Source organism: Gopherus evgoodei, chromosome 2, assembly GCF_007399415.2.
Source record: "Gopherus evgoodei ecotype Sinaloan lineage chromosome 2, rGopEvg1_v1.p, whole genome shotgun sequence".
Classification (NCBI taxonomy): domain Eukaryota; kingdom Metazoa; phylum Chordata; order Testudines; family Testudinidae; genus Gopherus; species Gopherus evgoodei.
The window spans coordinates 223,823,245-223,846,626 of record NC_044323.1 but is presented as its reverse complement, the minus strand read 5'-3'; the positions used below and the strand labels follow the sequence as shown (position 1 = coordinate 223,846,626).

Sequence of the window (23,382 nt, the reverse complement as noted above, 5' to 3'; positions counted from 1 at the left end):
AATCATTCTCACTGTTATGCCTCATTTCTAATTTAAATTTGTCTGGTTTTTAACTTCCATCCAGTATAAAAAATATCCTCAAAATCTGGTCACCCTTTCTAGCATACTCAGAGAAGGAGGGTTCCCTTACCAGCAAGCAAGAATCTATAGCCTGGTCCTTTGAATATTAACCCGATCCCAAATACTTAATGTATGATGTGGTGTTAATGGTTCACTGTAACTTTGCCATAATACAATATTAAAGCATTAAAAAACCCTATCCTCACTAGTAGGGCTGATTGAAAATTTTCTAGCAGATCTAGCTTTCAACAAAACAACAAGCATTTTGACTAAACAAAATTTGTTGTGAAAAGTGTTTGCTTTCTGTAGAAAATTTACATTTTTTGTCAAAAACTGAACACTGGAATACTGGAAAGCTGAAATATTTTGATTCACATATGCTGCCACTGGGTTCAAGGGATATATAGTTTGGTTGCCTCATGTCCTCATTCTCCTTTATATTTCAAGCTCCTTATCCAGACTTCATCTCCCATAATTCATGTGGCCAGGAGATTTTCATGATACCCTTCCATCTCCACGAGGAGAGACCAGGATGATTCATGGGAAATGTAGTTTAACAAAAATCTCAATCTATAGAGGAGAACAAAATACTAGAACTATAACTCTCATGAGGCAACGAAGCAATTTATTTTCAATTTCAGCTAAAAAAAATTGGTTTTTGATTTTTCAATAAATGTCAACATTTTCTGTGGAGTTTTATTTTATTTTTATTTTTATTTTATTTTATTTTATTGATTCTATTCATTAATAAAATGCCAGGATAGTTCAACACTAGCACAGGAAATGATTTTTTTGCCATACTGTTCTAAAAGAGATGGACCAAGTTCAAAAGTAATTTGACTGAGTGGGTTTCACACAGAGTGATGAGTACATAACTGATTTTTCTGTTTGCTGGCAAACAGTTCTGAACAAAAATTGAAAAATTGGTTCAATTTGAACCAAATCTTTTTTTTTTTTAATTTAAGAATTTCATTTTGTGTCTTTGACAGGACAGGGATTCAAAGTAGGTGTCCCAGATCTCATGCGAGTTCCCTAACCACTGGGTTGAAAGTGACAAGAAGCAAGCAGCAGGAGCACTGGTACCACCATCTCCTGCAGCTGTTTACTGAATGGCCAAAATTTTTCATGTCAAATTCTCAGCTAATTCTGGGACAACCAAAACTGCATTTTCCACAGATTAAACTATTCATCAAGCAAAAATTCATGCAGAAAATTTCACCCAGCTCTAGGCTTCACAGAACATTAATTCCCTGAAAACAGCGGACACTTGAACATAAAGATTAAGGGGTTATCGTTAGAAAGGATAGTACAGCAGAACCTCAGAGTTATGAACACCTTGGGAATTGAGGTTGTTCAAAACTCTGAAATGTTTGTAACTTTGAACAGAACGTTATGGTTGTTCTTTCAAAAGTTTACAGCTGAACATTGGCTAAACGCAGCTTTGAAACTTAAGTATGCAAAAGAAAAATGCTGCTTTCAACCATCTTAATTTAAATTTTAAAAGCACAGAAAGTTTCCTTACCTTGTCAAAACTTGTTTTTAAACTTTCCCTTTATTTTTAGTAGTTTACATTTAAGACAGTACTGTACTTCATGTACTTGCTTTATTTTTTGGTCTCTGCTGCTGCCTAATTGCATACTTCGGGTTCCAAATAAGGTGTGTGGTTGACTGGTCAGTTCGTAACTCTGAGGTTCTACTGAATTGAGTAGTTTAGAACTAAAAGGTAATTTAGGTCTGAGTATTAAAACACTGCACAAATGCCCAGGCATTTACCAATAGTAGCTGAATTCCCACAACAGCTAGTTTATGAGGGACAAGAGCATATTATCTAAGGGGAAAATGCATACTATTTTTTCCTCTTTCAGTTCCCTAAATGGCTATCCCTAGTGCCATGAAGTTCTGGGTTAAGAACAATGTCATACTATTGTGTATTCTGGGCCATCTCATCGGAGCAGGAAGGGATGACTATAACAAGGTTCAAAAAAGAGCTAGATAAATTCATGGAGAATAGCTTTATCAATGGTTATTAGTCAGGATGGGCAGGGTGGTGTCTGTTTGCCAGAAGCCGGGAATGTGTGACAGGGGATGGATCACTTGATGATTACCTATTCTGTTTATTCCCACTGAAGCACCTGTCATTGGCCACAGATGGAGGACAGGAAACTGCGCTGGATGGACCATTGGTCTGATGCAGGAATGGGAGAGCTGCACTGTAAAGGACCTGGTTACAGCTCCTCAATTCTCTGTTTCAGGCATCTCTAGTCATGGCTATTCTAACCTAGGTTCAGTTGTGTCCAAGCAACCATCTGCCAGATCAAAACTCATTGGTGCTCCAGTCAATTCTATTCAGACCATGATTCTGTGGATAGCAAAGTAATGAATTTAAGCTCCTTCTCCTCCTCCTTTTAACATCAAATGAGTAAAATATGGCAAATAGTATGCTTTATTATTTCCACAAAATTTTTACAAAAGACCCAATACTAAAGTGGATAGCAACCTGTTTCCAGAAAATGAAACAGCAGATTTGGATAAATTGGGTCTCTCCTCAAAACATTTGGATCATGTAGCTAAGTATCTAAAGTATTGGGCATTTACCAGAAATTAACCTGAACCCTTGGTGGGCCATCCATCTTTAGTAGATTCTATGGGGAGACAAAAAGGTTCTTATAAGAACCAGTTCAAACATCAGTCCTTTGTTCTTATGATGAGCTTGAACATTTAAAAGTTATATTTATGTAAGTATGTATTTGGAAAAAGGAGTGTTTGTACAGATGAAAAAAATAAATTACTGGATTAGGCGCAGACATTTTTTATTCAGCCTTCCCAGAGAAGTGGCTGCATGTGGTAAATTTCTTTCCACGAGGGTTTTCATCACTTCTCATTATATGAACACAGTGAAGGAGAATTCAGCAGTCAGTGATGAAGTCACTGATAAGCATTTTATCTGCTCTCCCATCCAACCATCACAGTGAAGAAAATGGGGACTTATGACACTTTTTGAGTTACTTTCCATGGATTTGTCAGTTATATCTATTTAAGTGATAAGTTCGGAAGTGTTTCAAGTTTCCTTTGAAATGTAAGATAAGAGGATATCTTTTGCACAGTACTAGTATATCAGTTGATTTCTCAGGCCATCTTAGAACACTGGCATTATCATAGTAACGAACTCTTCTGAACCATTGCCAGTAGCTACAGCACATTAATTGTAGCATGGTAATGAGTACTGAGCACAGTACTAGTAGTTGTATGCTGCTTTGTGAAATAAGGTACAGCTCAACTGGGAAGCTGCAGTCACTTACAAGGGGTGAGTTTGGCCTTCAGCACTGGGAGTTCAGGGTTTTCTTATTGGTTTTGCAATAGCTACAACTTGGAACAAATACTTTAACCTCTTTGTGCCTGGGTTTCCTCGCATGTAAAATGGGGATGATAATTACCTACCTCGGAAGAGTACTGTAAAGTGCTGATTAATATTTGAAAAGTTATTTGAAATCCTTGGGTGAAACATGCAATACATGTGAAAATAATTTAAATTAAGTGCTATAAAATATTGTTTCAGTATGGAATGCATTTCAAATAAATATAGAGTTGTGATTGCCTAAAAGCCTGGAAAATGAAAGGCTGAACATGGCAATATTCAGTTAACACTGGAATAAAAATGGCATTGAAATGGTTATGAACATTTTGCTTCATATAGGAAGAAAAAAGTGGGAAAAGGGAGATGAATGAATTTGTAAAAGATTTTTACATACTATAAATTGTATTTCCTGGTCTTCACATTTTTTTAAATATTTACTAGACTATTACCTGCTGGACATTCATTTCTTTCTCTTCCAGTGGTAAATGCTTTACTTTTCAAAATAAAATCATAAAGAGAAAACAAAACTAGTTCTTAAACCTATGATTGTGTAGAAGAAAATAGCTTACAGTGCAGCTGACTTCATTTTGCTATTCCTTAAAAGCAACAGGTGGACCTCATCATCCGTGGGATATGGGCATATCCAGGGCTTTATCTCAGGCCATACAACTGGTTTGTTATGTGACACTGGGCAAGTCACTTAACCTGTCTGATCACCAGTAAAATGTGTATATTACTACCTACCTTAGCTCTGAGAGATCTACTGCTTAATAATATTCTCTCATTTTATTAGAGAGATACAAGGTGGGTGAAGTAGTATCTTGTATTGGACCAACTTCTGCTGGTGAGAGAGATGAGCTTTCAAGCTAACATAGAGCTCTTCAGGTCACCTTCCCCTTCACCTTTGTGTTAGCTCGAAAGCTTGTCTCTGTCACCAACAGAAGTTGGTCCAATACAAGATATTACCTCACCCACCTTATCTCCAATATCCTGGGACTAACATGGCTACAATAACACTGCATCTCTCTATATAGGTCTTTTAAAATGTAGAACTAAACCATAATTCTAAATGGAAGTTTAAAACACTTAAAAGGGTGAGTAGAGGTACATGGTTAAATTTTCCAGTAGCTTGCTAAATTCTATACTTCTCCTCCTCCACTCCTTTATACCAACAGTCCACTGATCTTTCTTAGTAAAACTACTCCAACTGTTGACAGAACGCTCATTTTGTGTGTCTTGTTCAAGAACAACCAGCAGTTTAATTGATGAAGGGCTATCTAGTCCATAATGAATTACCTTCATTTAAAACAGAAAGTGGTTATTTTAAGAAATGCCACTCTTGTAATAACCATACAGCTGAACTACCAAAGAAGCCAAGTTTATATATATAAATATTTAACATAATCCCTTTGGCCAAATTCAGATCACCTTAATTTGCACGTGTCAACTGGAAAAGAGGTTTCCAAGTGGGGTGCACTAGTTGTGTCCTACCACATCATTTCTCATTCCACCTGTGCAGTAACCAGAAATGTGGTTCTAGGGCAAAGCCTATTGTCCTGCATATGATCAGGCCACTGTAGTAAATACACTCTTTGATTTGGTCATGCTAACACCAATTTAGACTACTTAGAGTAACTTGTATAGCATAGTGAGCTCTGCATGGGGGTTTAACCACGTTAAAGTACAGATCCCACAAGAAATGCACTATTTTTGGTTAGTGTTAGTCACAGTTCATCTACCATAACACTGAGTATGGCCTGAATTTGGCCCATTCTCTATAACATAAGACTAAGGCAGCAAGGTTTGGTTTTTTGTTTATTTTTAAAGCCACACAAAACTTGTTCAAGAAAAATAAATTATTTCTTTCAACAGCGTCACCTAGAAAATGTAGTTAACCCAGTTTAGGATTCTGTATTTTTATCAGTGCACAGTGTTGTTATGCATCCTTAACTGAAGTAAAAGAAGCTGTTAGTTTGCAACAGACAACAGGCCAAACTGATGCACCAACATATGGTTGATGCAGGAGCAGGAGAGCTGCACTGTAAAGTAGCTGGTTACAGCTCCTCAATTCTCTGTCTCATGCATCTCCAGTCATGGCTGTTCTAACCTAGACTCAGTTGTGCCCAAGCAACCATCTGCCAGCTCAGAACTCATTGGTGCTCCAGTCAATTCTATTCAGACCATGATTCTGTGGATAGCAAAGTAATGAATTTAAGCTCCTCCTCCTTTTAACATCAACTGAGTTAAAATATGGCAAATAGTATGCATTATTCTTTCCACAATTTTTCTACAAAAGACCTGATACTAAAGTGGATAGCAACCTGTTTCCAGAAAATGAAACAGCAGATGTGGATAAATTGGGTCTCTCCTCAAAACATTTGGATCATGTAGCTAAGTATCTAAAGTATTGGGCATTTACCAGAAATTAACCTGAACCCTTGGTGATCATCCATCTTTAGTATATTCTATGGCAAGACAAAAAGGTTCTTATAAGAACCAGTTCAAATGTCTCTCCTTTGGCTAACATAAACGTGACCATTTGTAATACAGTTTTATTAGAATTAATGTGGTTTGAAATAAAGCTTAAGACAAGGCCAATATAATAATTGAAAGTAGCAGACTAACATTGCAGCTGCGTTCAGAACCTTAAGCACACTATAATGTTACACAAACAAGCAACTCTAATCTGAAAAGTAATGACAACTTAGTGATTTCTAGTCCTGTCTGCATTTCTTTTGCAGCCTTTTTTCCGAGCTCTAGGATGGATATTGACTGCTTGTGGAGTTTATTTATTTGGATTTTCTTTTTTTAATCTCCTGTTCTGGCATTATTCCCATTTCCTTTTATCCTCAGGCAACTGCAGAAGTGTCCTCAGATTCATTTCTCTTCCTCTGACAACTTCACTGGGAACAGAAGCAGGTCCACTAAGTCACTGAGATCACCCAAGGGGTGCAATCATCAAACTGAGTACCCCAATACAATATGAGAACACAGAGCAGGATATTGAAGGCATGTCTATGATGGAATACACCCATGTAGTCACACCCTACACACTATTGTACTAATCTTTATGCAAGGAATGCCTTGCAAGGTATGATTTAAAAAAAACCCACTAATTTGTTGGTCAGTACTGTCTTGAAAAAAGGTGTGGCAACAGTGCAAAATGTGCTGTTATAAGATTACCCCATATGATGTTATTAACACATGTTCCATATCCCACAACTATGTCTAGGCAGAAGACAAGTTTGTCTTGAATGAAAGAGTATATGTTTGCCTTAATTTGCATTTAAGCAGTAAACAAAATCAAGCAGGAAGGGAAAACAAAGGAAGCTGAAACAGGTAAAAAAAGTAAACAGCAGGGAACATCCTTCCACACAGACTCTTTGCCTCCTAACTCCCAGCTGGAAATGTTTTTCAAGAGGGGCATTGAGACTATAAAAATACGGGCAAACACTCCAGGACACACATCTCTCTCTCTCTCTCTTTCCCCCTGTCTGTGTCTGGCATTGCACCTAAGACAACAAAGGAAAACAGCCATTGGACTCTGGGGTGGGAGGTCCTGGCCTGAAGAGTTTGGACAGTGACCTTTCTAGAAGTATGTAGTGAGAAATTTTGCTTGACTTTAATATAATTTGTTAAATTAGACAATATAAGCATTTTATATAAATTTTTCTCGTAACCATTTCTGACTTTTATGCCTCATCACTTAAATATATTTCTTTGTAGTTAATAAACTTGTTTTAATGTTTCCTCTAATCCAGCGTGTTTAAGTTAAGTGTCTGGGTAACTCCATTTAAGGTAATAAACTGGCTTATTATCCCCTTAGAGGAATAACAGACTTAATATATTTGTCCTGTACAGGAGAGGGCTGGGCAGGACAGAACATACATTTCTGGGGGAAATCTGGGAACAGGATGTGTGTTGGCATCAACCTGCAGTATAACCAAGGCTGGTGATAGCAGACGTAACCCAAGTGTGGCTGGTTGGCTGCAGTTACACACAGACACTCAGGGTGTGGCTTGCATGCTGGAAGGTTGTTTGTGATCACCCCACATGGGAACTACTTCAGCAAAGAATAGTATGGCAACCAAGGTCGAAGAGCAAGGGTGGCAATCCCCCCAATTGGTCTGAATTTTGCCCCGGTATGTCACAATGCCTCAAGCAGCTTACACAACAGCCTGTATAATGAACAGACCCACCTCAATAAACCCACCAGAACAGAATAAAAATGTAGTAGATACACAAACTCAAAACCCCTCGAATGGTGTAATGTGAATAACTTCCCTGGAACTGTGGAGGACCTATATTGATCTGTTAGGATAATGTTAGAGGGGTATTCCAAGTTCCTAGAGATTGTCTTCCCCTACTTCAGAGGGAAACTTATTGGAGCCAACAACAATTGGCACAGTCCTAGTTAAACAGGAGAGGAGCACACACGGAGGGAATGCAGGGGTGTCCCACCCCTTCAGCATCTCTAGCCTGTCACTCGCAAGCTTGGAGAGGAACGGAGATAATTCAACCCTCTTCCTCACTTTTTATTAATGTAAACCTTAACCTGGGCCACCTGGAGCCTCTTTTTGCTGAGTTCCAGGGTTCCTTCTCATACCCTGGAATGGCTCAGTCTGACCCTTCTGGATGCATTAAGAGTCGTTGCCTCTGAGGTGTGTGAGAATTCCTTTGTGCAGCTTTGCCGGAGAACGTGGGCCTTCGATCATTGCTCCAGGGGTGTGAGAGTCTCAGCTTCCATGATTTGAAGCAGATGAGACCCACAGGCAATGCTCCACTGTGGATGAAGAGTTGCAGGAGGGGTGTAGCAGGAGAACATATCCTTAATCCCAGATGGAAGAGCAGAGTAGGATGGGGAGATCTCAATGGAGGGGAACCCAGATTCCATCTGGGACCATTCACTTTGCAGCTGCTGGTGAGTCAGATGGGCACATCCCCTTCTCCCTTATACAAGACGCACATGAGTAAGACTTAGAATTTGAGTCTGGGGACAGTAAAACTACAGCCTAATTGAGGTTGAATTGGAGGATTGAGAGAGTGTCCCTGGGCCCCTACCCCTTAGCCTGCTACTAGTCCAGTGTAGGCCCCATGGTCCCAAAGACGGGGTTCACCCATGATCAATAGGAGGGGAAGGGATATGAAAAATGTCTTGTTCCATTATGTAGCTACTCAGGTCCTTTCACCCTTGGCTGTGATGACTAACATCCCCTGCCCAACTAGGGATGTGGGATGAATTGGCTAAACCATTGGCCCGGGTTTCATAAAGACTAGGCAGCCTTCCAGAAAAAGTTTCCTCCCATCCCCAGTTAGATAGACAACACTATCACAGGCTTGGGGTGGAGCCCATGTCTCAGCAGGCCATGGAGCAATCAGGGTAGAAGATACACTCATCTCCAGTTACCAACACACCCAGGGGCCACATATATTGTACCCGTCTCCGATGACATACAAGCATGAGACATGGGAGCCAATGCTCTGAGATCTTTTGTGAAGACTGATCGATCTCTTGGGATGCATTTAGCAAAAGAGGTAGAAAATAAAAAATATGGAAAGGGGAGTTTATGGATTTATTCACCCTACTTTTTTGTGAGGTTCAGGCAGAGGACACTTTAAAGGGAAAAGAAAGATGATGACTAAACCTGCAGACCTAAGGTAGCTCTGATCCTTGGTAACTGGGCTGTGATATTTTGCATATATGCAAGCATAATTTGTGGGAGAAACCCTGAGAGAAGTGTTAGCTTGTTCAAGCATGAGGATTTAATAGCAAAGGCTCATGCTTCATACAGCAGTGTAACCTGGTTAAGATATGATAAAGAATTTAGACAGAAGGTGGAAGAGGAGCCAGAATTGCCATGGAATTAAAAGGCCAGGACCTCTGGCTAGAGTATATTGCTCCTTATCATTGTGTCTAGCTGGCTTCTGCAGACAGTGGGTTGTCAGTGCCCATACTACAGGCACTAAGATAATTTGTTTTGTATTTAATGGTTGGATGTGTTTTTGTTCAACACCACTGCAGGAAGTGTGAGGTCAGCATGGTGCCCTCCTTTGCTATAGAGGCAATGGAAAGGCCCCATAAGGTGGTAAGAAAGGAAATCAAGAAGGGTCCAATACTTCAGCAGAGCCAGTGGGGGGATGCAGCACTTATGGGAAAAGGCCTCCTTTCTCCAGTTAAATCACGAGCATTATAGACTATTCTAAAAGGATGGACATGGCTTATTTGTTAAATGGATTTTCAGCTGATTTCCAAATTCCATAGGAAGGAGCAAGGTGTCACATTTGGGCTGCGGATTTCAGATCTGTAAAAGGATTTGAGCCTGTAGTGCAGAACAATATTTGAGCAGAGGCTACAGTGAAGAGAGTAGTGAGACCATTCTCAAGCCTTCCAAAATGCCAGACATTTCTATTTCTCCTTTAAATGAGATACCAGAAAAGGTCAAGGGAGAACACAGGATTATCTATCACTTATCTTAAGCTAGGGCTGCTCTGTAAATGATTATCAATCTGCAGTTAAGTTCAGTCTGATATTCCTTGTTTGATGCCACCCTAGGCATGGTTAGAGTGTGGGGTCCCGGTGCTTTTAACAAAATGTAAGATCAAGTCTGCACTCAGGTTACTTCCTGTGCACTCCAGAGACTTTAACTTGCTGGGTTTTGAGGACCATTACTATTTCAATAAGGTCAGAGAATGGGGTGGTTCAGGTCATTATGAAGGACATTATGCTCTTGAATTAGTTTTCCCAATATTAGTGGCAGTCACTATTTGGGGGGAGACATTCACAAATAAAAGTTTTGTTTCTGGTGTGACAACCAATCAGATAGTGAATGGGCAGCCAGTTAAGTCTACTTAATTAACCAGTTTGTACTTGCAAATCGAAGCAGCTTCTATTAAGGTCACATTTAAACATCAACCTCTGTGCAAATCAGGTAATATGCATTAGTTGGTGGATAATAAATGGCGGCAAGTTTGCTTATAAGGTATCATCACAGTAATGACATGTTGGCCAGAGATGAATGAGTGAGTTTATGCAGTGAAAGGAGGACAGTTTATTAATATTTAACAATGATTGAATGCAAATATAACTCACAACGGAAGTCCACAAAGACATATGCAACCACTTTTTAGGTACATCCATTCCAACAGATAATTAAAAAGTCCAGCAAATGAAGTTGGGTATATATTATATATGTCAGTTTTTTCTAAAGGAGCAACTATTTCTAAACTCACCAATGAACAGCCTGCAAAACTTAGTGAAGTACTGATTGAGATAAATCTTTCAGACAGCTCAACCCTTTCAATTAAGTAATATTATACACTTCAATCAGCATTACAAAGTGCAGTAATATTTCAAATCATGATAGCAATAGACCTATGATTACTGATTAGTTGCATGCTTATGCTCTCAACATTAATTTAGAGATGTGTCAGCAAAAAAGAACATTGCACACAAATGAGAATAAAAGTTTTGTAAAACAGAAGCATGAAAAAATGTTGTGACAGCATTTTCATGCTCTTCTCTTACTAATGCTTGACACCATTAATAAATGTCATCCCAAAGAACATTGCTGTAATCAGACAATGTGTTCCCAGATCATGCACTCTAGCTTCTAGCTCTGAGATGCTAAATACTGTATTCCCTGGTCTCCCAAGTATTTCAAACCATATGCAGGCCGTCAGCTCCATATGGAGATTATGAAAACCAAGGAGTTTAAAAGTTATGTATTTAGATTCTGGTCTGCAAGAAACTCCATACCAAAGGGCACCTATCCAAAGCACCCTTGGCATACATTTGAACCATATATTTAAATGCAATAAGAACCTGAGAGTAACAAAACAAAAGTAACCCAAAACAGCAGCCTTCCCCAGCACACACCATTTAATCATTGAGTTAAGAGTAACTCTTTAAACCCCTCACCACACTTTCTCAGCAGACATAAATACCACTCTCAATGGCCTTAACTCTGCTGGCAGGGAGGGATAGCTCAGTGGTTTGAGCATTAGCTTGCTAAACCCAGGGTTGTGAGTGCAATCCTTGAGGAGGCCATTTGGGGCAAAAATCTATCTGGGGATTGGTCCCACTTAAAGCAGGGGGTTGGACTAGATGACTTCCTGAGGTCCCTTCCAACCCTGATAGTCTGTGATTCACCAATGCCCAGTCATACAGACATGTTTTGCACCTTGCCAAGGTCAAAAACTTCAGATGAGTTTGGATGACTTGGCAGGTACCAGAGGGGAGGTGGAAACCATTTCAAAGGAAAGATGTCCTTACAGAGAATAGTTTGTCAGCAGACCCTTTCTTTTATAATGAGGGGAATGGGGTTCAAACGAGCTTCTGCTGTGGCAAGCAGTTTGACATGGGGAAAGAGGCAGGACTTGAGACATTTAAAGTTTTATAGGTGATAACTAACACCTTATAGTCCACCCAGAAACAGTCAGGCAGCCAGTGCAGGTATAGGATACAGAGGGACCTAGACAAATTAGAGGATTGGGCCAAAAGAAACCTGATGAGGTTCAACAAGGACAAATGCAGAGTCCTGCACTTAGAATGGAAGAATCTCATTCACTGTTACAGACTAGGGACTGAATGGCTAGGCAGCAGCTCTGCAGAAAAGGACCTAGGGGTTACAGTGGGCGAGAAGCTGGATATGAGTCAACAGTGTGCACTTGTTGCCAAGAAGGCTAATGGCATTTTGGGCTGTATAAGTAGGGGTATTGCCAGCAGATTGAGGGATGGGATCATTCCCCTCTATTCAACAATGGTGAGGCCTCATCTGGAGTACTGTGTCCAGTTTAGGGACCCACACTACAAGAAGGATGTGGAAAAATTGGAAAGAATTCAGCAGAGGGCAACAAAAATGATTAGGGGGCTGGAGCACATGACTTATGAGGAGAGGCTGAGGGAACTGGGATTGTTTAGTCTGCAGAAGAGAAGAATGAGGGGGGATTTGATAACTGCTTTCAACTACCTGAAAGGAGGTTCCAAAGAGGATGGATCTAGAATGTTCTCAGTGGTACCTGATGTCAGAACAAGGAGTAATGGTCTCAAGTTGCAGTGGGGGAGGTTTAGGTTGGATATTAGGAAAAATTTTCACTAGGAGGGTTGTGAAGTACTGGAACAGGTTACCTAGGGAGGTGGTGGGATCTTCTTCCTTAGAGGTTTTTAAGGTCAGGCTTGACAAAGCCCTGGCTGGGATGCTTTAGTTGGGAATTGGTCCTGCTTTGAGCAGGGGTTGGACTAGATGACCTCCTGAGGTCCCTTCCAACCCTGATATTCTATGATCACAGAGCCCTGGTGATGCAAGATCCTGGCACTGCGAGATCCTGTTTAGTAAACCTGCTACTACATACTGCAACAGTTTGTTTCCAGATTGATTTAAAGTGAAGCCACACATAGGCCGTACTGCAGTAATCCAGACTTGAAGTGACTAAGGAATGAACGGTAGTAACAAGGTCCTCATCTGAAAGAAATGGATGTAATTGCCTGGACAGCTGCAGATAGAAAAATACTCTTGGCTGTTCATGCAAAATTATGATCTTATAATAAATGAGTATTCAACACAGTGTCCAGATTCTGCACAGGAGTAACAAAGGGGCAGGGGAGCATCAGCCTTACGATACTTTTAGTTGCTTCCAACAACTATCTGGACTGAAGTTTCAGCCTGCTAATTCTAGTTCATGTTCCAGTCTCTCCCAAACAATGGGCTAGAGTAGCTGTTCAATTTTTCATGAATGTGCTAAACTATCTGCTAAATTTACCAAATATTTTCTGGCCAGATGTGGATTTTTCTTCTCTTGGTACATGCATGCATCACAGTTCCAAGGGCAGAATTTTAGCCTTGGGTTAAAAACAAAACAAAAACAAAACCAGTAGTGTTTGGTTCACTATTCACAACAAAGAAATTATTCACTGAATTTAGCTTGTCTATGTCTGTTCATTCTTTGTCCATCAACAGAACACAATTTACAAATGTATTTTCTGTTCAAAATTATTCAAAGGTTTTATGTGCATATATTTCAGCCTCTGGAATGCTCACCGGCTTTTTGCTTCATGTATGGCAATGGGTATTTCATATTCACGATTAAAAATGTGTACCATTTTGATTGGACACTCAAACCTGTTCCATGACTGGAAAGGCAAAGCTCTTCCAATCAGATTTCTTGTGTGAATACTTGAAATTATGAACTGAAAAGTAATTTACTGTGAATTTCTGCAATATTTAATATTTACATTTTGGTGACTGTTCCCGCTGAATTAAATTTATTTAAAAAATCATGAATACACACACACATGTGTACATGAGCTTCGAGCTTGATAGCCAGCTAGTTACCAACATGTAATCAAATCTAATGTATGATACTGTATGGTGTGCTGTGTAGGAAAAGGATAATATACAGTGCTGAGACTAATCAACTAATAATCTTATTTTATACATTCTGGTGAAAGGCTAACTGTCAGAAGAATTAAATACTTACTAGACATGTAAAGACTACATATTTCTCTGTTCAAAAGAGATGTGCACATATTCATAAAAGGGAATTCTATCAGAACGCTCCCATCACAAATATAGGTGTCACCAGTAGAAAAACACAAATAATTCTTTGCCCATTTTCATGGAATTTCATAAGAATTTGATTATGAAAATTTCCAGTGCCTGAAATTTTAATGAAAAATTAAGAAATGAAGAATGTACCCAGTTACTGTATCTATGCCAGATATGAAACAGAATTTTAGGATAGCATCTAATTTATTTTACCCTTTCCTGCTCCATCTCTGCTTCCAGTATTACCTCCTACACTGCTTAGTGAATGCGTGATGGTGCACAGTAGAACCCTAAGAACATTGAATGTGTCCTAATTATTTTGCTGTTTAACTAAGGACAATCACCGAAGAAATAAACACTTGGCTCTTCCATACAGACTCTTTTCAAAGGATTGTAAAGCACTAAACATTAGGTTGAAACTCAAACTTGTGTAGAAATCCCGCACAAGGACTTTGTGCTTCTGAAGTCCTCCTGTAGCCCTCATTTGAGCGATGACATAACCCTGGCTCTGGCCCTCTGCATAGGTGAGCGTAACCCATTAAGCCTCACAGTACCCCTGTGAGATGCTGTGGCTAAGTATATATCCACAGGCTCTTGTAGTTAGAAATAATAATGCTAGTAGATTTTTATACATCATTGTACAAACAGGAAACACATACAGAGAAGTTAACTGATTGCCACATATCACACAGCAAGACTGACAGAACAAAGAATGCCACTCAGATCCTCTGCCTTCCAAGCCTTATTCTCCACATTAACAATTAGACTGAACTTCCTTTCAAGAGACATACACAAACAACACTCAGAATTGGTAACTTGCTAGTCATTCAGTTCTAAAATTGATACTAAGAAGAATTTAGCAGGTGACTCAAAAAAGTATTGAGAATGTTTAAAAAAATCAGATAAGGTCCTTGTTGTGGTTGAAACTCAGTTGTAAATTATTTTTCTCACCATAATTTTTCCCAAATTAGCATAAAAATATGAATTTCTGAAATCCACTGGTTCACAATGTTTTAATTTCTCTTTCCAAAACCAGATTACAGGTGTCAGAGACTGTTAAAAGAACTATCACCATCATCTTAAAAAATTCAACTAGTCAGTCTCAACAGCTATCAACATTGTTTAAATCAAACAATATAAGTTTTAGCCTTACTTAAATTAGTAGCTATAATAGATACACTTTCTACCAAGAGTCTATATTTAAACATCATAAAAGTACTGTCCCAGGAGAGGTGAAAAGTATGTGGTGATAATACCAACGTTCTGCAAATGACATGGGGTTCAATAAGCCTTATGTGAGGCCAAGAAAAAATGTATAATATCACGGTTTCTGGACATCCAAATCCAGATATCAAAATTCTATAGAAATGTGAAGTTTTCTTCCATTTAGGACTAAGAACTATGGTAAGACCACGTCACTTCCAATTCAAATATTGATCAGGTGACAAATCTGAGGAACTGTCCCTAGTTGAGGTGTCAATAGAGGAGGTTTTAGTTACCAGGACCAGGTGATATTCACCCAAGTATTCTAAATGAACTCAAATATGAAATTGCAGAATTACAAACTGTGGTATATAACTTAAATCAACTTCTGTACCAGATGACAAGAGGATAGCTAAATGTCAGACCATTTTTTTTTTTTTTAAAAAGGCTCCAGAGTGGATCCTCACAGCTATAGGCTGGTAAGCCTAACTTCAGTACCAGGCAAATTGGTTGAAATTATAGTGAACAACAGATTTATCAGATACATAGGTGAACACGATTTGTTGGGGAAGAGTCAATGTAGTTTACATAAAGGGAAATCATGCCTCACCAATCTACCAATCTCAAGATAGTTAAGTCCAAAACAGACTACAGAGGGTTACAGAGTGATCTTACCAAACCGGATTACTGGGCTACAAAATGGCAGATGAAATGCAGTGTTGATAAATGCAAAGTAATGCACATTAGAAAATATAATCTAAACTATACATACAAAATGATGGGATCTAAATTAGCTGTTACCACCCAAGAAAGAGATCTTGGAGTCAACATGAATAGTTAGTTCTTTGAACACATCTGATGAATGTGCAGCAGCAGTCAACAAAGCTAATAGAATGCTGGAACCATTAGGAAAAAGATAGATAATAAACAGAAAATAGCATATTGCCTCTATATAAATCCATGGTACTTCCACGCCTTGAATACTGCATGCAGTTCTAGTCCTCTCGTCTCAAACAGATATATTAGTAATGCACTTCTCTGTACATTTTCCAACTAAAAATATGAATGGTATGGAACAGCTTCCGTATGAGGAGACATTAAAAAGACTGGGACTACTAAGCTTGGAAAAGAGGCAACTAAGGGGGGATGGAGAGATATCATAGAAATTTGAAAAACCATGAATAGTGTGCAGAAAGTGAATAGAGAACTGTTATTTATCCCTTCACATAACACATGAACCAGGGGTCACTCAATGAAATTAATAGGCAACAGGTTTAAAATAAACAAAGAAAGGACATCTTCACACAATGGAAAGTCAACCTGTGGAACTCATTTCCAGGGGATGTTGTTAAGGGCCAAAACTATGACTGGATTCAAAAAGAATTAGATAAGTTCATGGAGGATAGGACCATTACACACTATTAGCCAAGATGGTCAGGGATGAAACCTGTTGATCTGGGTGTCTCTAAGTCTCTGACTGCCAGATGCTGGGACTGGAAAACAGGGAATGGATCACTTGATAATTGCCCTTTTCAGTTCAATATCTTTGAAGCATCTGGTACTGGCCACAGTCAGAAGACAGGATACTGGGTTAGATGGACTATTGGTCTGACCCACTATGGCCATTCTTATGTTCAAAGCTTCTTTGGAAAATAGTATCAGAGGGGTAGCCGTGTTAGTCTGGATCTGTAAAAGCAGCAAAAAGTCCTGTGGCACCTTACAGACTAACAGATGTATTGGAGCATGCATGTCATCCAACGAAGTGGGTATTCACCCACGAAAGCTCATGCTCCAATACGTCCGTTAGTCTATAAGGTGCCACGGGACTCTTTGCTGCTTCTTTGGAAAATGTGTGCTATACTTACCACTGAACAGCAGCAGACAAAAACATTTACTCAAATTGAAGAAACTAGAGGAGAAATTCTGCTTTGAGTTCCACTGGTCTTCTTACAAGTTTTGCACAATCCCCAATACAATCATCAACATTTTGCACACCAGAAAAGTGCTTAACAAGATGGAATAGGTGAATATAATTTAGTTTACACAGATCTAGAAAAGGCAGCTAAATGTTTCCTAATGTATCTCACCAGATATTATGGTGGTAAATACTAAAGCCTTTAAATTGAACTAAACTAAAACAGAAGCTTATATAGAGAGCTGTATTCCAAAGTCAGGAAAGCTCGGCTATAAATAAAGTGAAAATTCATGAATTTTACCAGCATTATGATAATGTAGGTACACAACTGTCTATCCTCCACTAGCCCATAAAGAGAGATTTCTTATATTAGGCACAATTTCTGGGACCATTCATAAGCAATTCGATGACTCTGTCCACATATCTGAGGCATCGGCAGCAGCATACACTGATAACGAGGAAGTGCTGAAAGTTGTACATTTTTCTCAGACAGACATTTCAGTTTCTTGAATGTTCTCAGCAATATCTGGAGAAAGTTTGGATCACTTTCCTGGGCCTTAAACATGTCTTCTTCTCAGCAGACAATGATAGCTAAATAACAAAACACTCTTAAGGATTCTCACCTCAAAACATCCACCACTTAATCTACTATTTTAATTCAGGAGTTCTCTACTTTTTCATACACAGACCATATTTTCATACACAGATTGCCTGTGACACCTACCCTCACATACGCAACTGCATAACATCCATATGGCAACTACAACTACTTATGTAGAATAGTAACATTAGAAAATATATTCATGTATTTTAGCTACCGTTTAATGCAGTTTAGCCCCTGGAAACAATTAGAAGAAGCTAGCACCACATGACTTGCCAGCTCTTTGTAGACCACTGGCAACTGCTCAGCAGATTGCCAATGGTCCACAGAGCACAGTTTGAGAACCTATCTTAGTTCAATCGTACACATTTTCTTGACAGTGAATGCAGGTGACAACCCTGCTGGGAAGGTCAGCAAGACTTGCACTCATTTAGGCCACTTACAGAAAACTTGAGACACTTTCCTGAATCCAGCAAAAGGTCCAAAATCCAATGAATTTAGGATATATGTACATACATACCCAAAGAAACTTTCCTATGGCATGATTAAATATGTTATTGATTACAAATTTGTCACCAAAAGCAAAACCCTCTAGCTGCCACTAAAATAGTCAATATTGAAAGTATCATTAGGCTCAGTTATCTCACTCAGCAGCTATTGAAGCATTACATGAAGAAAATGAGTGAATGCTAAATAATGAGTTAGGCCTTGGCCATACCCTGAACTCACTTGGTCATGACCAAGTGATGAAAAGTTGGCAGTGACTGAGAAAATTAAAAGAGACCACACTAATTACATTGTTGGAATCTTTTATGAGGAACAGAATCTGAAAAGCACTTGGATTGGGGAAAATGTGATGGCATGCCTCTTCAAAAGCCATAGTAGCTCTTAACTTTTGTTTTTTCAACTCTCAGTCAGGAAATATGGGAAGTTGACCATAGAGACATAAGTGGTTAAGCCAGAGAAAGGGTACAAGACTCAAAAGAAAGAAAAGACTAAACCCATAAGTAAGGCTAGTTAAGAAAGTTGTGGTACTGCTGCTCCTCATGTATATATTCCAGCTACCTCTCCCAGAATCTCCATAGCAGTAGTACTATATATGGCTGTAGGATTTGTGTAGAACCAATCTCATGATAGAAATGGGTAGTGACTAGAGCTGATTGAAAATTTTACCATCGGAACCCTTTTCACACAGAAATGTGTGTTTTCCATTAAATGACAAACTGAAAAAAATATAATTTTATACTGAATACCAACCATTTTTCGTTTTTTTGCTAAAAGTTTTTAAGTTTTCAACAAAAAGTCAAAATTGTCCACGGGGAAAAATAAAGCGTTTTCTAATAGTGACTAAGGATAACCAGCAGTCATTGAACTAGAACTAAAATTTCTAAAAGGACAAGTGTTCCAGATAACATAGGGGACATGGGGAATGAGGGAATAATGAGGAAATAATTCAATTAAACATTGCATTTGATTAAAAATTTGCAATAATAAATAATAACTAAATTAGAGATGACTAAATTCTAGTTTATTCATTATGGGCTTGATCCTGCCAGGTCTGAGCTCTCTAACCCTGACTCAGCAAAGTACTGAAGCACCCATTTAATTTAAAACTGAGTAGTCCCATAAAATCAACAGGACTACTCACATGCTTCAGATTATGTGCACAATTATGTGCTTTGCTGGATCAGGGAAAGTGCTCAGCACGTTTTTGGACGGAAGTTCTATTTGAAATTATTCAACAAATCTATTAAGTGAATAATTTTTGTTCTGCACATGGTTTCTGAAGCGGTCATAAGGAATATTCAAAATGTGCATGTATTGGTTTGTTACATGAACCACATGGCATTATTTCTGTTCCTAACTGAAGCTCTGAATTAGGAAACTAACATGCTCCTAAGTGCAGTTTGAATAGGAAGGGACTTCAGAACATGCCTGAGGGCTTTTCTGAAATTTGGTCTCAGTGATTTGTGGAACTAAGCCAAGCCCCTGATGCTATCCAGTGTGAAAATTGCTTTTGGGAAATACGAGCTCAACATTCACTTTTCATGAGAGTTTGCACTAATTAAGTATGAGCACATATATGTTCATGGAAAGTGAATATAAGATCATTAAAGAGGTTGAAATTGAAATCCATTTTCAAATTTGAATCAAAATGTACAGACAAGTATTTTACTATTGCTCAGCTCTAAATGTTATTAGAACTTCACCTTACATAAAGCACAATTTTTTGACAATCTTGTGTTTGAAATAATACTTTAGGATCAATACTTGGAGCTACCTCCACTTATTTAGGCTGTCCAAGCTCTAATCTCTGTTGAGAAAGGTATTTTAGTTTTGCAGTAGATGCGGTCAAATGACAAAAGAATTATATTGTCACCTGAAAGCCATGTAAAAACTCTTTACTGCTACTCTGTATGATGACAGCCTTTCAGGCATAGACGAATAATTGTAGATTGCAAATATGTAAAAAGAACAAAATGTTCAAAGCACTAAAAGGCTCCAATTCAGCAAAGTACTTCACATGCATAACTTTAAGCACATACTCAACTGCTTTGCTGAATCAAGCCCTATTATAGTTAGCATCCTATAATGTGAAAATAGTATTAATAACAATCTATATGGGTTAACAAGTTTTGGATCATTTTCATTAGCATCCATACTTTAGGTCTTATATACATAGTAGAGTTGAGTGGACTCAGATATTCAATACTTGCAAAGAATCATAGGCACTTTTGGAAATGGCAGAGATTTTACCTTTGAGGATTAATAAACAACTCCATAAAAATGCAAATGTTAGGTTTGTAGTTCAGCCTATGAAAATATGAATTTTAGATTTAATCTTTCTGTAGTACATGGTCTTCAGGATTTTCATAGTTTAGCATAAAGCTGATCTAAAATTGTGTTTGCTATAATTCATATTTAACTTTATCCCTTTGCAGCTCTTATTTCATTTCATTTTCATTTTCCTAATTAGGCAATAACCCCAAGGAAATCCACTCTTGCCAACAGTTAATTACCATTTGGGGTTATAATTTATTACAAGTCATAATTTATAGACAGCAATATTTTAGAGGTATTTTTTCCATTTTAAGAAAAAACCTCTAACACTAACAACAAATGTAAAACCAAAAATGATATTTAAAGTGCTGCTGTATGGATGCTGGGAAGGTGTGTTGAAATTTTCAACAAATGAATCTTCAAATTAGAAATCTGACCTTTAAAAAAGCCATACTTTTTAAACCCAAGTAATTCTGGGATCCCAGATCACCTTGTATTGATACACCTTGTGAGATCTGACAAACTAAGCACGGTCAGGCTCAAATACAACTTGATATGAGAGCTCTAAGAAACACCTAGATATTAGGCAATTGCTGGTGGCAATTCAAGAAACAGACTTTTCTTTCTGAGTCACTATTGAACTATTTCATGGCTGCAAGATGAACTATATTATTGAAGGTGACACATTTTGGATGAGATGCAAACTCAAGACTTGATGCCTGTGTCATTAATGTCCTTAGTATTTGCAAAAGTAGGATTTTACCACATCCTGGGAAAATTATAAAGTCCCTCCTCATGCCCTCCTCCTCCATTTCATTTGAGAAAGGTATCATCTCCTTGTCCTAAATCTTTTATGATGTTTCTGTGGAGTGTTAAATCACTGATCCATTTTACCTCAGAGATGCCTACATTCAATGACGGATGGAGTAATGTCTGCATGTATTTTATAAAATTTTTGGATTCTTGAGGAAGAAAGGTACTGCGCATATATTTTATTCTATAATAACTCTCTCTCTCTCTCTCAGATAGTGATAATGCAGAAGTAATATAATAGGACTTGTAATACTTTCAGTGATTTGGACAAGGAAAATGTTATATTAGATTTTTATTTATGTAAATATTTGTACAAGAACTTGAGTAGGTAAGAGAGATATGGTAATGGTAATTTTTACTCAACGTGTCTGTAGAAGCTTGCAGTACACTAATGCACTGTATTGAGAGTAATTATGGAAAAGAACAACATATTGCAATGATTCCAAAAGTGTGCATAGCGTTTTCCAACACACTCCAACATGCTGTTATTTATGGAAATTGTCATTTAGGTATTTGCTTTCTGGTGTCTACATGATGAGGACTGTTGTTGTCTTCTGTATCAATGTCTTTGTTGACTCAGTTGGGGCATATAAAGTAATATAGGACAGTAGTTTACTAGATGACATTTTTCATTGTCTTGAGGGCAGTGTTTTTTCATTGAAATCTTCTCTATCTAGCCTATTTCCATAGGGTATTAGTCTCAAATATTTATCAGAGAAAAACAGTTACAATACGAAAAGGCAATGGTCAGAGTAACTGCTGCAGGACTCTGTACCAGAAGTTTTACAAAATCTGCATTATTAATAAATATTAAATGAGAGGTGCATCCTGTTTCTACTACCATTTCATCTACTATCCATGAATCTTTTACTACTGTGTCCAGTTCCATTAGGCCCTTTCTTGCAAAACAAACATCTCATGGAGAACAGAAAGTGCTACCTTTTAAACTTTTATAAGAAACACCAGTGCTACCAGGGTTAGACTGGAAGAAGGGTACACACTTGGAAAATAGGTACTAAGAGACCAGTGTTGACATACTGATTTCAATACACCAGTACCATACTATACCATACTAGTGGTTGAGAAGTATGGGGTGGGCGTTCTGGAAACCTCCATGTATCTGTCTGGAACAGTCCAACACTGGATACTATTGAAAAATACATAGGGTCCATTCTCCTTTCCTCTTCCTCCTCCACCGAACAAACTGTCAAAAGACAAAGACCCATTGTAGAGAAAAAAAAAAAGACCTAAAGAACTTTCAGGTGTAAGACAAGCACTAAGCACTCCCTCCTTGTGCCCTTCTGAATTAATTGTGGCCCATTTACTAACAATCACCATGCAGAAGTATAATATGCCACACCGTTTCCCCTTTTCTTGATTAGAGGAACAACAGTCGTATCTCAGATACTGCTGTGTGGTGAATATTTGTAAATGTTGACTTTTTGCTGGTGACCAGTGTACATGTAAATTGCTTCACGTAGACATGGTTTCCAAGGAATCATTAAAAGATTTTTCCCCTTCCCACACTTGTTTTGATTTCAATCTGCAAAATGCTTTAATACTTTGATTTGTTCTTCTTTCTGTTCACTGGAGGTGGTGCCAAATGGTGATAATGCTTGTTTGTGTGCGTGTGTCCAGTTCCAATGGGTTATTATGGTGGGTTTATTTAAAGTTAACAAGATGGAGGTGGCTGTGTATTTTGAAATATAAGCCACACATTTGCACTTTTAGGGTAACTGAGGTTTGGTGCTCTTTATGCATATTCTTATTTTTACTTGTATGGCACTATAGTTATGCACAGCATTTTACAAAGTAAATAAAATGGAGTCTCTAGCCCAAAGTCAAATCAAATACACTCTGTATTTACGAAGTGATATCTTGCAAAAATGTTTTGGAAAAACTACTCATGTTGATTTCTTAGGGGAACAAAAGGAAACTGTTGAGTAAAATAGTACGTCAATGTACACCATGTCAACAAGAAAAGTGGTCTACATTTGTAGTGTAGATAAAGTAGGCTATACTACAAAAACAACCAACCAATCAGTGATCAGTCTGCTCAAGAGAAGCTCAGAAATAAAGGGGAACAATAATCAAGTAATGAAGTTGTACA

General features: G+C 38.2%; 1 protein-coding gene across 3 annotated transcripts in view; it reads right to left on the bottom strand.

The window, feature by feature from the left end:
• The window catches only part of SNTG1 (syntrophin gamma 1), a 567,484-nt gene that overhangs the window by 202,242 nt on the left and 341,860 nt on the right, over window positions 1–23,382 (bottom strand). The window contains exon 2 of one of the 3 annotated variants that reach the window (XM_030553071.1): window positions 22,346–22,476. The exons of the other annotated variants lie outside the window; for them this stretch is intronic. Within the exon in view, the coding sequence (XP_030408931.1) occupies window positions 22,346–22,444 (99 nt within the window). The 5' untranslated portion in view covers window positions 22,445–22,476. The remainder of the gene's footprint in view (window positions 1–22,345; window positions 22,477–23,382) is intronic. 3 annotated transcript variants of the gene reach the window in all.